The sequence below is a fragment of the Tachyglossus aculeatus genome, chromosome 1 (genome assembly GCF_015852505.1).
Source record: "Tachyglossus aculeatus isolate mTacAcu1 chromosome 1, mTacAcu1.pri, whole genome shotgun sequence".
In the NCBI taxonomy this organism is placed as follows: domain Eukaryota; kingdom Metazoa; phylum Chordata; class Mammalia; order Monotremata; family Tachyglossidae; genus Tachyglossus; species Tachyglossus aculeatus.
In genome coordinates this window covers 64,467,335-64,485,653 of record NC_052066.1, presented here as the reverse complement: position 1 = coordinate 64,485,653, position 18,319 = coordinate 64,467,335, and the positions used below count along the sequence as shown (strand labels likewise).

General features: G+C 44.7%; 1 protein-coding gene across 1 annotated transcript in view; it reads right to left on the bottom strand.

Annotated features, from left to right (window-relative positions):
* DGKG (diacylglycerol kinase gamma) overlaps positions 1–18,319 on the bottom strand; it is a 459,919-nt gene that overhangs the window by 346,651 nt on the left and 94,949 nt on the right. Inside the window, exon 3 of the mRNA XM_038750502.1 lies at positions 5,739–5,815. Within this exon, the coding sequence (XP_038606430.1) occupies positions 5,739–5,815 (77 nt within the window). The remainder of the gene's footprint in view (positions 1–5,738; positions 5,816–18,319) is intronic.

The following is an 18,319-nucleotide window of genomic DNA, read 5'->3' as shown; positions in this document are numbered from 1 at the left end:
GCCAAGTTTGGATAACGTGTTGAGGAGAAGGGGATGGTCCACAGTGTCAAAGGCAGCTGAGAAGTCCAGGAGGATTAGGATAGAATAGGAGCCATTGGATTTGGCAAGAAGGAGGTCATTGGTGACCTTTGAGAGGGCAGTTTCGGTGGAGTGTCAGGGACAGGAGCCAGATTGGAGGGGGTGTAGGAGAGACATTAATATAAATAAATGGATAAATAAATAAATTACAAATATATGCAGATACATACATGTGTGCTGAGGGGATAGGAAGAAATGTGAATTAAGGAGCAAGTAAGAGCGGTGCAGAAAGGAATGGGAGAAGAGGAGAGGAGGGCTTAGTCATGGAAGGCTTCTTGGAGGAGTAATAATAATACTAATTGTGGTATTTGTTAAGTGCTTACTATGTGCCAGCATTGTACTAAGCGCTGGGATGGATACAAGCCAGTTGGGTTGGAGACAGGGTCGGGTTGGAGACAGGCCCTGTCCAGTGTGGGGCTCACAGTGTCAATTCCCATTTTATAGATGAGGTCGCTGAGGCTCAGAGAAGTGAAGTGACTTGCCCTAAGTCACAGGGCAGACAAATGGCAGAGCCAGGATTCGAACCCATGACCTTCTGACTCCAAGGCCCATGCTCTATCCACTATGCCACCCTGCTTCTCAAAGTAGTCTTGGCCTCGGAATAAGAGGACCTGGGTTCTAATCCCCAGATCTGCTACTTGTCTGCCGTGTGACCTTGGACATGTCACTTAGAACAGTGCCAGCACTTAGTACAGTGCTTTGCACATAGTAAGTGCTTAATAAATGCCATCATTATTACTATTATTATTATTATCTTCTCTGGGGTTAGTTTCTTCATCTGAAAATGGGGATTCAATCCTACTCCCTCTTACTTAGACCGTGAGCCCCTCGTGGGACAGGGACTGTGTCCAACCTGATTATCTTATATCTACCCCAGTACAGTGCTCGGCACACAGTTTGTGCTTAACAAGTACCTTTATTATTAAAGTAGAATTTTTTTCCCTGAGAAACCTGTAAAATTGTAATCACATAAAATGAGAGAGGGGAGAAAGGGAGGGGAGAACACGTGTGTGGGGAGAGTGTTCTGAGGAGTTCAAGAAAAGTGACCAGACAGCACTTGAGTCAGATCCTTACGTTGATCGTTGGTATCTATTGAGTGCTTACTATGTGTAGAACACTGTATTAGTACAGCGCTTAGTACAGTGCTCTGCATACAGTAAGCGCTCAATAAATACGATTGATTGATTGATTGTATTAAGCGCTTGGGAGAGTACAACAGAGTTAAACTCATTCCCTGCCCACAACAAACTTACAGACTAGAGATTTCAGTGACTTAGAAGTGCTTAGTTTTCAGATGGGGCTTGCTCACCCCCCTCCCCACAGCCTTATCTCCCAAAGTCGGAGATGATGCTGGATAGTCCCAAGAGCCCGCTTTGTTCATCAGATTTCAATAATTAGTCTCCAGGCCTCAGAGCTGCCATTTCGGAACTCCAGAAACCACCTCCTTCCTCACCCACTTAGCAACTTCCCTCACTCACGGACTAATTCTGTTTTTCAACAAGAAATTTTCAACAGTAATTAGCCATTATACTGACTACAAAATAAGCCTCCACTTCCCCAACCCAGCCTGAATACATTCCACCTACTGTACGTCAATTAGAGGGCAGAACAGAAATCAAATTCCTGGAATAAAACATTGTCCCCAAGGACAGGGGTAGAGTGACACGCACAGAAGAGGGTGGGAGACAATACGACCCACCTGGGAGATTTACGCTGAGAGATTGTGCTAACTGCCTCCCTCATTTCCCATTTTGTTCTCTCTCCTTTCACACTCTCAGCAGCCCCTGCTTGGGGGCTTGAATACGGTGTTTCCCACCTACACGTTACCCACTGGAGAAATGCATTTTTTAGTTGGTCTCCCCATGCTTGCTCTTTCCTTCATTCCAATTTGTGTCTTTTTGCTTTTTGATCCCGCGGTGTTCCTCAATAATCTGGGGAAGATTTTTTTCCCCTTCTCTCAGTATAGGGAACGCCTCAGTCGGCCTCTCTAGAAGTCACTTTTCTCACTGAATATAAAGGAAATGTTCTTGATCTTAGTTCTAGCCCCTTAAACCTTTTTTATAATAATAATAATAATGATGATGACGGCATTTGTTAAGCGCTTACTATGTGCGAAGCACCGTTCTCAGCGCCGGGGGCTACAAGCTGATCAGGTTGTCCCAGGTGGGGCTCACATTCTTAATCCCCATTTTACAGATGAGGTAACTGAGGCTCAGAGAAGTTAAGTCACTTGCCCAAGGTCACACAGCAAACATGTGTGAGAAGCAGCGTGGCTCAGTGGAAAGAGCCCGGGCTTTGAAATCAGAGGTCATGGGTTCAAATCCCGGCTCCGCCACTCGTCAGCTGTGTGACTGTGGGCAAGTCACTTCACTTCTTTGAGCCTCAGTTACCTCATCTGGAAAATGGGGATTAAGACTGTGAGCCCCACGTGGGATAACCTGATAACCTTGTAAATTCCCCAGTGCTTAGAACAGTGCTCTTCACATAGTAAGCGCTTAATAAATGCCATTATTATTATTATTATTATTATTATTATGTGGTGGAGCCGGGATTAGAACCAATGTCCTCTGACTCCCAAGCCTGGGCTCTTTCCATTGAGCCACGCTGCTTCTCCTTTACCTCTACCTCCTCATCGGTAGCCCATAATCAAAGTCCAGAGCCATCTCCAAAAAGCGGGAATGGCTTGGGCTCCTGAGTTGTGTCTTAAGGGCCTAATCCAGGATCATCAGTAGGCCCTGGTGAGAGAGGAATAGTAATGATAATATATGGCATTTGTTAAGTGCTTACATGGGCCAGCCGCTGTTCAAAGTGCTGGGGTAGATCATCATCATCATCATCAATCATATTTATTGAGCGCTTACTATGTGCAGAGCACTGTACTAAGTGCTTGGGAAGTACAAATTGGCAACATATAGAGACAGTCCCTACCCAACAGTGGGCTCACAGTCTAAAAGGGGGAGACAGAGAACAAAACCAAACATACTAACAAAATAAAATAAATAGAATAGATATGACAGATAATCCCGTTGGACACAGTCCCTGACCCACACAGGGCTCACAGTCTTAATTCTCATTTTACAGATGAGGGATTGAGGCCCAGAGAAGTGAAGCGACCTGTCCAAGGTCACACAGCAGACAAGTGGCGGAGTCAGGATTAGAAAGAAGAGCGAATCGATTTGGGTGGGCGGCATCACGGCGACACAGGGATAAACAGAGGCAGAGGCCAGACAGAGGGGGGTGCTGATTCATTCATTCATTCATTCATTCAACCGTATCTATTGAGCGCTTACTGTGTGCAGAGCACTGTACTAAGCGCTTGGGAAGTACAAGTTGGCAACATATAGAGACGGTCCCTACCCAACAGTGGGCTCAATGCCCTTGACCCTTGCAGGCCAGACAGCAGGTTTCCAGTGACAAGCAGTGTAGCTGATTGGATACAGCACATGCTTGGGAGTCAGAAGGACCAAGGTATCTTTATCCCAACTCTGCCAGATGTCTGCTGTGTTAGCGCAAGTCCCTTCACTTATTTTGGGCCTCAATTGCCTCATCTGTAAAATGGGGATTAAGACTGTGAGCCCCATGTGGGACAGGGACTGTGTCCAACCTGATTAGCTTGCATCTTCCCCGGTGCTTAGTATAGAGCCTGGCACATAAATCCTTAATGAATGCCATAAAATCTAAAAAGTGAGAAAATGCAAGAGTTTTTTTAAACCACAGATATAATCAGTTATGCATCAGGTGACCTATATGTACCATGCTGATTAAAGGTAGCCTGTGAAGAACTTGCACGGACCTAGGGTTCAGAGGAATTATTCTGCTGTGTGACCTTGGGCAAGACACTTCTCTTCTCTGTGCCTCATCTGTAAAATGGGCATTAAATTCTTCTCCCTCTGACTTGGACTGTGAGCCCACATGAGGCAGGAACTGTTTTCAACCTGAATGTTCTGTATCTACCCTAGCACTTAGTACGGTGCGTGCCAGATGGTAAGCATTTAACAAGTACTAAAAGAAAAAAAAGACTTTTTATTTTTCACCAAAACATCTAGGCATCTCATAAAAGTAGATGGGGTTTTGTCTCACAAGTAACCCCAGGCCTCTACCCCGAGGTAATAATAATAATAATAATGATGGTATTTATTAAGCACTTACTATATGAAAAGCACTGTTCTAAACTTCTGGGGAGCTTACAAGGTGATCAGGTTGTCCCACGGGGGGCTCACAGTCTTAATCCCCATTTTACAGATGAGGTAACTGGGGCACAGAGAAGTGAAGTGACTTGCCCAAAGTCACACAGCTGACAGTTGGTGGAGTAGGGATTTGAACCCATGAACTCTAACTCCAAAGCCCGGACTCTTTCCACTGAGCCACGATGATGCAGTGACACCTTACCGCAAACACCATGTCCTCTTGTCCTACACTTAAGATCTTCCCTGACAACTACCTCATTTCCTCTTTTCCCACTCCATTCTGTGTCCCCCTTTTTTTATGGTATTTGCTCATCGCTTACTCTGTGCCAGGCACTGCACTAAGCACTAGGGCAGACATGAGATAAGCAGGTTGTACACAGTCCCTGTCCCACATGGGCTCTCAGTCTTAATCCCCATTTTACAGATGAGGTTACAGAGGAAGTGAAGTGACCAGCCCAAGGTCACATGGCAGAAAAACCACAGGGCCGAGATTAGAACCCAGGCCCTTCTGACTCTCAGGCCCGTGCTCTATCACGAGCCCATGCTGCTACTCGTCCTTGGATTTGCATGCTTTATTCACCCCTCCTCAGCCCCATAGCACTTACGTTCACATCCATAAATTAGTTATTTGTATGAATGTCTGTCTCCCCCACTAGACGGAAAGCTTGCTGTGGGCAGGGAATAATATCTTCCAACTCTGTTATACTATATTCTCCTAAGCGTTTAGTATAGTGGTCCTCATACAGCAAGCACTCAATAAATACCATTGATTGATGGATAGGTCATCTGGCGTTACGGGGGAGGTCAGAGAGATGTGGGGTCCATTCAGGCTTGCTTTCTAGATGCAAATCATCCCCCTGCCAGGGGATGGATCAATCAAGCGATGGTATTTATTGAGCTCTCACTCTGAACAAAGCACTGCACTAAGCATTCATTCATTCAATCGTATTTATTGAGCGCTTACTGTGTGCAGAGCACTGTACTAAGCATTTGGGAAGTCCAAGTTGGCAACATATAGAGACGGTCCCTACCCAACAGCGGGCTCACAGTCTAGAAGGGGGAGACAGACAACGAAACAAAACATACGAACAAAATAAAATAAATAGAATAGTAAATATGTACAAGTAAATCATCCAAGTAATCCAAGTAAGCACATGTAGTCTGCGTCTTCCACGTTTCCCCGGACTTTTCCTAGCGTTAGTGTCTTCTCCAGAGAATTAATCCTCCTGAACATGTGGGAGTAGATTGGACGAGGACAAATACGTTTACATCTATTGCCTGCGTCGCCCTGAATTGCTCCCTTTATTCACTCCCCCTCCCAGCCCCAAAGTCAGCAGAATTAGCAGACATATCTACTTTCTATAATGAGCTTAAAGTCTAGAAGGGGAGACAGACATTAAAATGAATGAATAAGTAAAGGACAGATGGATACAACAGGTAACAACGGAACGGCTTATGAGGGAAGCTGCTTACCAGTTCCGGGTTATACTTGGATAGGACTCCATCTCCGTGGAATTCTTCCAAAACGTCCTTCAGCTTCTTGGTGGAATCTAGGGAGACAACATCCCAAGAAACGCTGGTCAGCAAACTGAAGCAGCAAGAGTAAAGTGGAGAAGCAGTGTTGCCTAATGGAAAGAGCACAGGTCTAGCAGTCAGAGGACCCGGGTTCCAATCCCGGCTCTGTCGCTTGTCTACTGTGTGATCCTGGGCAGGTCACTCCATTTCTCTATCCCAGCTGTAAAATGTGGATTATGACTGTGAGCCCCAAGTGGGAAATGGACTGTGCCCAACCTGATTATCTTAGATCTGTTCCAGTGCTTAGTTCAGTGCCTGGCACGTAGTAAGCGCTTAACAAATACCATTACAAAGAAGAGTCCCACCCTGGTCCCTGCCCTTGAGGAATGTAGAGGCTAATGGAGTAGATTTTATTTATTATTATTAAGTGCCGTCAAGTCGTTTCCAATTCATAGCAACTCCATGGATATACTTTCTCCAGAACATCCAGTCCTCCGTCATAATCTGCAACCTTTCTAATGGTTCTTCTGTTATTGTTGTTATGGTCTCTGTCCATGTAGTCTGCATCTTCCACGTTTTCCCCGGACTTTTCCTAGCGTTAGTGTCTTCTCCAGAGAATTAATCCTCCTGAATATGTGGGAGTAGATTGGACGAGGACAAATACGTTTACATCCATTGCCTGCGTCGCCCTGAATTGCTCCCTTTATTCACTCCCCTTCCCAGCCCCAAAGCACTTATTTATGTACAGATCTGTCATTTATTGATTTCTATTCATGCCTGTCTTCACCTTCAGACTAAAATCTCATTGTGGGCAGGGAATGTGTCTGTTTATTGTCGTGTTGCATTCCCTCAAGCACTTAGTAAAGTGTTTTCTGCACAGTCAGTGCTCAATAAATATGATTGATTGACTGACAGACATACTTGTAAATATAGAAGCATCTTATAGTGCACAGAGGTCTTCATGTTTCTGGCGACAAAGGAAGGAGGACGAAAGACAAGGGCAGAGAAGCGGCGTGGCTTAGTGGACAGAACATGGGTTTGGGAGCCTCAAGTCATGGGTTCTAATCCCACCTCCGCCACTTGTCAGCTGTGTGACTTTGGGCAAGTCACTTAACTTCTCTGGGCCTCAGTTACCTCATCTGTAAAATGGGGATTAAGACTGTGAGCCCCTCATGGGACAACCTGATCACCTTCTATCTCCCTCCCCACCTCACACTTAGAACAGTGCTTCTCACATATTAAGCGCTTAACAAACGGCTTCATTATTATTAAAGTGGGGATGGGAGGGAAGTGGGTTGTGACTGCAGCATGGCATAGTTGAGTCAGAAGGTGTTGGGTTCTAATCCAGGCTCCACCATTTATCTGCTGTGTGACCTTGGGCAAGTCACTTCAATTCTCTGTTTGCCTCATTTATCTCATCTGCAAAATGGGGATTGAGACTGTGAGCCCCACATGGGACAGGGACTGTGTCCAGCAAAATTTGCTTGTATCCACCCCAGCACTTATAACAAATATGATGATGATGGTGACGATGATGATGATGATGATGATTAGGTGGGAGTCAGGAGGAGTGAGTGGTCAACGCCCCATGCAGGGTTCCTGATGGGAGTCCCCTCATGAGCTGCCACAAAAACAGAGTGAATTAAATGAATGAATATTATTACTAAGCACTTGAGAGAGTGCAATGCCATAGAATTAGCAGACAGGTTCCTCGCCCGTAATCATCAATCGTATTTATTGAGTGCTTACTGTGTGCAGAGCACTGTACTAAGCGCTTGGATAAGTAAGTAAACTCATTACTAACCGAAGTAAACTCATTACTAACCGTAATGAGTTTGTTTACAGTCTAGAAGGGAGCTGACAGTTTCAGGATGGCCCACAGAAAATCTCAACTCCTTTCAGTCCTGTTTGGAAGGTTCTGATGAAGGGGAGATGGGAGAAACCACCTGGCCAAACAGCCTGAAAACTCACGGGGGCAAAAATAATGGGTGGAAACCCCCTGAGGTGACAGCCTCTACTACCCCCAAAAAGCTGGAACTCGGCCTTCCTGGGAGCTTAGCTTATTTGGACCATAAATATGTCCTAGAAAATCTAGAATGACAGCAGGATAAATTCACCTTGGAGGCTACAGTCAACTCTAGACAATAATAATAATAATAATTGTGGTATATGTTAAGCTTGTACTATGTGCTGGGTACTGTTAAGCACGATGGAAGATAGAAGATAACCAGATCTGATCCAGTCCCCGTCCCAGGGATTCATGAAGAAACAGCTTGGTCTGGGAGTCAGAGGGTCATAGGTTCTAATCCCGCCTCTGCCACTTGTCTGCTGTGTGACCTTGGGAAAGTCATTTCATTTCTCTGGGCTTCAGTTACCTCATCTGTAAAAGGGGGACGGAGCCTGTGAGCCTCATGTGGGACAGAGACTGTGTCCCACCCAATTTGTTTGCATCCATAGTACCATGCTTGGCATATAGTAAACACTCAACAAATATTACAATTCTTCTTATGATTATCATTAATCATAATCATAATCATTATCTTAATTATCATTAAGTGAAGTGACTTGCCCAGGGTCACACAGAAGACAAGTGGCAGAGCTGAGACTAGAACCCAGGTCCTCTGAGTACCACGTAACACAGTTGGAAGGTACATTCTCTGCCCACAAGGAGACATTAATAAAAATTATGGATCTGTACATTTTAGCCATTTCCCTGCTCGTTATCATCTTTAAATATAGACGGAGGGAAACATTACAAGTCTACCTTGTTTTTAGTTAGCGCATCTGGTGTATTTTTTTGTCTGAAGGAGGTGAAGGAAACTTGGCTAGCATGAAAGTTTGGGATTATCTGAAGATTTCAAACATCCACATTCTCCTTGTCCCTCATATTAAGAGTTGTCTAGGCTCTGTTATTGCTGCTGCTACTACACATATTTGAAAACATTACTGCTTTTATTTAAGGTTACTGAAGTTTCCTCATAGATCAGGTTACTGTTAATAGGGTTTTTTCTGGTCTCAGCATTCCGGGAGATGGACGTTTTGATGTACTGGGCTATATTCCATGGCTTGGCTGACCTGGATTACACAAGCCAAAATTATAATTATTTCAGGATCAAGACAGATTGAAATGTCACAGGGAAATGCTGCCATTGCCTAAAAATGGAAATTGCTTTCCTAAATCCAAACCAGCTGCTGGGAAAATGGAAGTGCAGAGATATCCTGATCCAGCTGCAGTTTGCAGATTTGCTTTATGGGATTTAAGCACTTACTATGTGTCAAACACTGTTCTAAGTATCAGGATAGATACAAGTTAATTAGGACGGACAAAGTCCCTGTCCCACATGGTGCTCCAAGTTTGAGTAAGAGGGAGAACAGGTACTGAATCCCCATTTTACAGTTGAGGAAACTGAGGTACAGAGAAGTTAAGTGACTATGCCCAAGGTCGCACAGCAAGCAATTGGCAGAGCCGGGTTTAGTAGCCAGGTCCTCTGACTCGCTAGCCCATGCTCTTTCCACTAGGCCAGGCTGCTTCTCCCAGATACTTCCTTGTCATAGCTGGGAAACAAGAAATCTGGCATTGTTGATGACCTCACCCTGATTCACACTGCCAAGGACTTCCTTATTCTGGGCCTCAGTTTCCATATTTGATTCACATGTCCAGTACAGCTATGACCCCCTGGGGACTGAAGTCCCTGGTGGGGAGCCCGGAGGGATAATAATAATAATAATGACAAAGATATTTGTTAAGCGCTTACTATGTGCCAGGAGCTGGACTAAGCGCTGGGGTGGATCCAAGCAAATCGGGTTGGACACAGTCCCTGTCCCACGTGGGACTCACAGTTTCAATCCCCATTTTTCAGATAATAATAATAATAATGATAATAATAATAATCATCATCAATCGTATTTATTGAGCGCTTACTATGTGCAGAGCACTGTACTAAGCGCTTGGGAAGTACAAATTGGCAACATATAGAGACAGTCCCTACCCAACAGTGGGCTCACAGTCTAAAAGGGGGAGACAGAGAACAAAACCAAACATACTAACAAAATAAAATAAATAGAATAGATATGTACAAGTAAAATAAATAAATAAATAAATAGAGTAATAAATATATACAAACATATATACATATATACAGGCATTTATTAAACACTTACTATGTGCAAAGCACTGTTCTAAGCGCTGGGGAGGTTACAAGGTGATCAGGTTGTCCCACGGGGGGCTCACAGTCTTAATCCCCATTTTACAGATGAGGTAACTGAGGCACAGAGAAGTTAAGTGACTTGCCCAAAGTCACACAGCTGACAAATGGCGGAGCCGGGATTCGAACCCCTGACCTCTGACTCCAAAGCCCGTGCTCTTTCCACTGAGCCACGCATGTGTCTCAGTGACCTCCATTTTACAGATGAGGTCACTGAGGCACAGAGAAGTGAAGTGACTTGCCTGAGGCCATGCGGCAGACAAGCGGCGGAGCCGGAATTAGAACCCATGACCTTCTGGCTCCCAGGACTGGGCTCTATTCACTATGTCACGCTGCTTCTCAATGGAGCTGTTAATGGGCAGTCAGAACACTGGTCAGGGTTTTGGATATGGATGTTATCCATATATGGATAACATGATATGATATGGATGTTATCAGTAGAATTTATTGAGCACCAATTCTGTGCAAAAGAGTGTTTTAGGCACTTGGGAGAGCATAACAGATGTAGATCACTCAATAGTATTTACTGAGTTCTTACTCATCAATCGCATTTATTGAGCGCTTACTATGTGCAGAGCACTGTACTAAGCGCTCAGTGCAGAGCACTGTACTAAGAGTTCGGGATTGTACAATAGCACAATGGAAGCAGCGTGGCTTAGTGGAAAGAGCACAGGCTTGGGAGTCAGAGGACGTGGGTTCCAATCCCGGTTCTGCCACCTGTCAGCTGTGTGGCTTCGGGCAAGTCACTTCACTTTTCTGTGCCTCAGTCCCCTCATCTGTAAAATGGGGATTAAGACTGTGAGCCCCACGTGGGACAACCTGATTACCTCGTATCTACCCCTGTGCTCTCAGGGTTGCACTTGGAGAGTTTCCAGTCCTCTACCAGTCTCGGCTATGGGAGGGAGAGTCAAGCAGAGGCCTGTCCATTCCCTTCCTAGCTTGGCCAGTGGCTAGCGAGTGGCAGGCAATCGGCTACAAGTCAAAACTCACCCGGGCTGGGCAGCAGCGGCCCGGGAGAGAGTCGAGGGTGGAGACTCAAACTTACTGAGCGGAAGGAGGCAATGGTCAACCACTTCCATATTTTTACTAAGAAAACTCTCTGGATCCACAACCAGAATGATTGCAGATGGAGAGTGAGGCTTTCTGGGACAGATGTGCCCATGGTGTCACTATGAGTCGGAAACAACTCGACGGCATAAGACAAGACCCCAGCACTCAAAACAGTGCTTGGCACATAGTAAGCGCTTAACAAATACCATCATTACAATAATGTTGGTAGACGCGTGAGCCCCACTTGGGACAACCTGATCGCCTTATAGCCTCCCCAGCGCTTAGAACAGTACTTTGCACATAGTAAGCGCTTAAAAAATGCCATCGTTATTATTATTACCCTCAAGGATTTTGCAGTCTAGCAGGGGACACACCCAGATAAAGCGCAGATCGGAGGAAGCAGTACAGCTTATAGACATAAGTGCAATGGGGATGTCTGAATAATCAATCAATCAATCATATTTATTGAGCGCTTACTGTGTACAGAACACTGTACTAAGCGCTTGGGAAGTACAAGTTAATAACCAAGTGCTTAGGTGATAAGGAAGTAAAGAGGCCTAAAGGGGAAGCAGCATGGCCTAGTGGAAAGAGCACAGGCCTTCATCATCATCAATCATATTTATTGAGCGCTTATTGTGTGCAGAGCACTGTACTAAGCGCTTGGGAAGTACAAGCTGGTAACATATAGAGACAGTCCCTACCCAACAGTGGGCTCACAGTCTAAAAGGGGGAGACAGAGAACAAAACCAAACATACTAACAAAATAAAATAAATAGAATAGATATGTACAAGTAAAATAAATAGAGTAATAACTATGTACAAACATATATACATATATACAGGTGCTGTGGGGAAGGGAAGGAGGTAAGATGGGGGGATGGAGAGGGGGACTAGGGGAAGAGGAAGGAAGGGGCTCAGTCTGGGAAGGCCTCCTGGAGGAGGTGAGCTCTCAGTAGGGCCTTGAAGGGAGGAAGAGAGCTAGCTTGGCGGATGGGCAGAGGGAGGGCATTCCAGGCCCGGGGGATGATGTGGGCCTGAGAGAGGACCTGAGTTCTAATCCTGGCTCTGCTGATTGCTTGCTGTGTAACCTGGGGCAAGTCTGTGCCTCAGTTTCCTCAGCTGTAAGAAGGGTTTTAAAAACCTGCTCTCCCTCCTATTTTGACTGTGACCACTGTGCAGGTCAGTGACTGTGACAGACCTAATTAACTCGTACCTACCCCAGTGTTTAGAACAGTGTTTGGCACATAATAAACACTTAACAAATACCACAACGAATACGGTGGGGAGAATAGGGATTCATCAGGGAAGGCCTCCAAAAGGAGAATCTGATTTCAGAAAGGCTGTGAGGGGTAAGGCTTTCCAGGACAGAGGGACTGTATGGATAAGTGCTTAGTACAGTGCTTTGCACACAGTAAGCGCTCAAATATGATTGATTGAATGAATGGATGAACAAGTGTGAGCCCCATGTGGGACAGGAACTCTGTCCAACCTGATAAACTACACTGCAGTGATACTCCAGTGGTTAGAACAGTGCTTGACTCGAAGCACTTCAATACCATAAAATAGAAGTGGCGGACAAGAGAGATGTGAACGATGCATAGTTAATGGGTTCTTTTGAGAGGAATGAAGCATTCGAGTTGGAATTAGTAGAAGAGGAACAAGGACAAGTTATGAGGAGAAAGCTGATCGATGCGTTGAGGAATGGAGTTTTGGAGGAGTGGGGAGAAGTGCCCAAAGTGATGTTTTAGGAAAGTGATCCAGGCAGAAGAGGAAACTCTCAAATACAGCTGGGAGAAGCAAGAGTCAGGGAGGTCAGAGCCGTGAAGGATGCAATAATCTAAACAAGTGCTTAGACTAGAATGGTAGCAATTAAGATGGAGAAGAAGGGGAAGATTCTGAAGTCGTTTTGAAGGACAGGCAGAATTTGATGACGGACTGAATATCATGGCTGAAAGAGGGGCGGTAGTCAAGGTTGCTGCCGAGGTATTGGGCTTGAGGGATGGGGAGAAAGTTAGGTGGAGAAGGAGGCTATTTCCAAGAGAAGACACTAAAATGTGTTCTGCTTCATACAAGTTGAGCTTGAGCTTAGAGAAGCAGCACGGCTCTGGAAAGAGTACGGGCTTGGGAATCAGAGGTCATGAGTTCTAATCCTGGCTCTTCCACATGTCTGCTGTGTTACCTTGGGTAAGTCACTTAACTTCTCTGAGCCTCAGTTACCTCATGTGTAAAATGGGGATTGAGACTGTGAACCCCACTTGGGACAACATGATCACCTTTTATACTCCCCAGCACTTAGAATACCGCTTCGCACATTATAAGCGCTTAACGAATGCCATTATTATTATTATTATTGAAGTGCTGGCAAGATATCCATGTAAAGATGTCCTGGAGATAAGAGGAAATGTGAGATTGTAGAGGAGTGTAAAGATGGGAGTTCATTCATTCATTCAATCGCATTTATTGAGTGCTTACTGTGTGCAGAGCACTGTACTAAGCGCTTGAGAAGTACAAGTTGGCAACATATAGAGACGGTCCCTACCCAACAGTGGGCTCACAGTCTAGAAGGGGGAGACAGACAACAAAACGAAAGATATTAAGAAAATAAAATAAATAGAATAAATATGTACAAGCAAAATAAATAGAGTAATAAATATGTACAAACATATATACATATATATATACAGGTGCTGTGGGGAGGGGAAGGAGGTATGGCGGGGGGATGGGAAGGGGGAGGAGGGGGAGAGGAAGGAGGGGGAGTTGAAGTTGTGGGAGAGGAAGAAATCTGCAAGAGAGTGAGTGTAGACTGAGAAACTGTGAGCAGTCTTTTAGACTGTGAGCCCACTGTTGGGTAGGGACTGTCTCTAGATGTTGCCAATTTGTACTTCCCAAGCACTTAGTACAGTGCTCTGCACATAGTAAGTGCTCAATAAATACGATTGATGATTATGATGAGAAACAATCAATCAATCATATTTATTGAGTGCTTACTGTGTGCAGAGCACTGTACTAAGCACTTGGGAAGTATAAGTTGGCAACATATAGAGACAGTCCCTACCCAACAGTGGGCTCACAGTCTAGAATAGAACTCAAAGCCTTGAGGGACAACCAAGTTTGAATTGAAGGGAATTGAAGACCTGCTGAGAAGGTCAGACACAATTGTATGTGTATGTAGATATGTATAAATCTGTATCTGCTCCTCTGGTACTAACCTTCTCACTGTGCCTCCATCTTTCCTGTACCGCAGCCGACCCCTGGCCCACGTCCTACCTCTGGCCTGGAATGTCCTCCCTCCTCAAATCCACCAAACAACCACTTTTCCCCCCTTCAAAGGCCTACTGAAGACACACCTCCTTCAAGAGGCCTTCCCAGACTGAGCACCCTTTCCTCAGCTCCCTCTCCCTTCTGCGTCACCTCGACTCGCTCCCTCTGCTCTTCCCTCCCTTTCTGCCCCAGAGCACTTATGCAAATACTTATATATCTATAATTCTACTTATTTATAATGCCTATTTACTTGTTTTGATGTCTGTCTCCCCCCTGCTGCCCAGACTGTAAGCCATTGTGAGCAGGGATTGTCTCTCTTTATTGCTGCATTGTACTTTCCAAGCTCTTAGTACAGTGCTCTGCACGTGGGCAGGGATTGTCTCTCTTTATTGCTGCATTGTACTTTCCAAGCTCTTAGTACAGTGCTCTGCACACAGAGCTCAATAAATACAATTGAAGGAATGAATGAATGAATCCATACAGATGTTATTTATTTTTTATCTATTTATTTATTTATATCATTGTCTGTCTCCCCATCTAGATTCTGAGCTCACTGTGGGCAGGAATGTGTCTGTTGTTATATTGTACTCTCTCAAGCACTTAGTATAGTGCTTTGCATACAGTAAGTGCTCAATAAATACAATTGAATGAATGAATGAATTGTAAAATTTCCACTCTTTTAAGCCTCTTGGGAGCAGGAATCATGTCTACCAAAGCTACTGTATTGTACTTTCCCAAGCTTTTAGAGCAGTGCTCTGAACCATAGAAAGCACTCAGTAAATACTATCAATTGATAACACTGAAGGTGGTGGCAATAACATTTGTTTCTCCTAGAGACTTGTGAAGAAAAAAAAAGATAATAGATAGGAAGGTCTTTGGGTCCTTCAGGAAAATCCATCAGCGATATGTATTGAGAGCCACTGCGTGCAGAGAAATATATTATGGGCTTGGGACAGTACAACAGAGTTGGTAGATATATTCCCTGCCCACAAGAAGCTAAAAGTCTAGAGGAGGAGACAGACGTATTTAAGTGCTGTGGGTTTGGAGGTGGGTAATTATCACATGCTTAAAGGGTAGAGATGGAGGTGCATTACGTGATAGGAGGGCATAATTAAGGAAAGCCTCTCGGAGGAGATCGGTCATATTTTTTGAACGCTTCCTGTGTGTGTAGGGCACTGTGCTAACCGCTTGGGAGAGTACAATTCAGCAGGGCTGTGGAGCTGAGGGTAAGGGATACAGATCTAAGTCCGTAGGTGACGAAGAAGGGAGAGGGAGTAGTGGAAATGACAGCTAAGTCGGTGAAGGCCTCTTGTAGGTAATGTGATTTTTAGGAGGGCTTTGAAATCAATCAATCGTATTTATTGAGCGCTTACTGTGTGCAGAGCACTGTACTAAGCGCTTGGGAAGTACAAGTTGGCAACATATAGAGACAGTCCCTACCCAACAGTGGGCTCACAGTCTGTGGGAGACTGATGGCTTGTTGTAAAATCAAGGGGATAGAGTTCCAGGCCAGAAGAAAGACCAAAGTAGGTGGTCAGTGGTGAGATAGAAGAGATCGAGGCACAGGAAGAAAAGCATTTAAGCCATAAAGATAACTAAAGAGCTGGAAAAGAGGTGGATGCAAAGGTGGACAACCATTACAATCAATCAATCATTACACAGTTCTTCTCATCATCATCATAATAATAGTAATAATTGCAGTATTTGTCAATAGTTCACTATGTGCCAGGCATTTTACTAATGGCTGGGGTAGACATAAGCTAACTGGGTTATGTCCAATGTAGGACTCAAAGTCTTAATCCCCGTTTAACAGATGAGGTAACTGAGGCACAGAGAAATAAAGTGACTTGCCCAAGGTCACACAGCAGACAAGTGGCGGAGCTAGGATTAGAACACAAGTCCTTTGAACTCTTAGGCCTGTGATCAATCCACTAGGCCATGCTGCTCGTTGGAGTTGGCTTCCTGGACTGCATGGGCCACAGGGCCTGACCCAGCAATGGCACTGCTTATGTTCTTCACTTATGTTTTTATATGAGGAAAAGGTAAATAATAAAAATAATAATAATGGCATTTGTTAAAGCACTTACTATATGCCAGGCACTGCTCTAAGTCCTAGGGTAGATACAAGATAATTGGGTTGGACACAGTCCCTGTCCCTCACAATCTTAATCCCCATTTTACGGATGAGGGCACTGAGGCCCAGAGAAGTGAGGTGACTTGCCCAAGGATCAACAGCAGAAGAGAGGCGGAGCCAGGATTAGAACCCATGACCTTCTGACACCCGGGCTTGTGCTCTATCCACTAGTAAGGCTGAAGGGTAAGCGAATAATGACTTTCAAATGTGAAGTATTATTATACAAAGGGTCAGCTGTCCATTTTCATTGGTGACCAAACGGGAGAAGAGGCCTGTCACTGAAGAATAAGATAGACAGCAAACAATCTTGAAGATAAGGCCTGATAAGCAGCAAAATCAATTTAGGAAGGTTGGAGACACTTCATCTCCAGAGTTCTTTATTCTCAGGGTAAAATATTATCTGTCAGGTTGCGCTAAGTAAGCTCCTGAGAATCTTTCCCACTCTGGCATGGCAGGATTGTCAGGGACAGAGACAACTTTGTTGAATAATCAGAGTTGTGGTATCTGCTAAGTGCTTACTATGTGTCAAGCACTGTTCTAAGCACTGGGGTTGGATTCGGTCCCTGCCCCACATGGGAGGGAGAACAGGTTTTGAATTCCTGTTTTATAGATGAGGAAACTGTGAGCCCACTGTTGGGTAGGGACTGTCTCTATATGTTGCCAACTTGTACTTCCCAAGCACTTAGTACAGTGCTCTGCACACAGTAAGCGCTCAATAAATACGATTGATTGATTGATTGATTGATTGATTGGGGCATGGAGCAGTGAAGTATTTGTGAGGATGGGAAGGAGGACTGGACACATGTCCATTCATTCGTTCATTCATTCATTCAATCGTATTTATTGAGTGCTTACTGTGTGCAGAGCACTGTACTAAGCACTTGGGAAGTACAAGTCGGCAACATATTGAGACGGTCCCTACCCAACAGTGGGCTCACAGTCTAGAAGGGGGAGACAGACAACAAAACAAAACATCCAACCCCAACTAAAAATCTGCTGAACCTTAATACCATCAGGTCCACACTGCCAATGAATGTGGCTAGAGCTCAGGCCTGAGAGTCAAAAGGTCATGAGTCCTTAACCCGGCTCCGCCACTTGTCTGCTGTGTGATCTTGGGCACGTCTCTTCACTTCTCTGGGCCTCAGTTCCCTCATCTCTGATTGATTGAGCCCCCTCGTTCCTCTCCCCCTCATCCCCCTCCCCATCCCCCCGCCTTACCTCCTTCCCCTCCCCACAGCACGTGTATATATGTATATGTTTGTACGTATTTATTACTTTATTTATTTATTTATTGTATTTGTACATATTTATTCTATTTTATTTTGTTAATATGTTCTCTCTTGTTGTCTGTCTCCCCCTTCTAGACTGTGAGCCCGCTGTAGGGTAGGGACCGCCTCTATATGTTGCCAACTTGTGCTTCCCAAGTACTTAGTACAGTGCTCTGTACTCAGTAAGCACTCAATAAATATGATTGAATGAATGAATGAATGAATGAATGATTAAGATGGTGAGCCCCATGTGGAACAGGACTGTTTCCAACCCAATTATCTTTGATCTACCCCAGCGCTTAGAACAGTGCCTGGCACATAATAAGTGCTTAACAAATATCATAATTATTATAATTATTACCTCATAACGAGACAGATTCGAACAGGATTTTGCCTCAAGCTTCACTACGCTTGTTCGCCAATACTTTATCCCTCTGGGTATTTTGGCGTTGGCATGGTAACTGTTGAGGATTTCAACTGCGCTGTGGTGGCTGTGGGGTTCAGATCTCCAAGAGGGTCAAGAGTGGAGATGACACAGCAATGACTTAGAACGGGATATCGGCATAGCTAATGAAGATTTTGTAGCAATAATAGTAATAATTGCAGTATTTGTCAATAGTT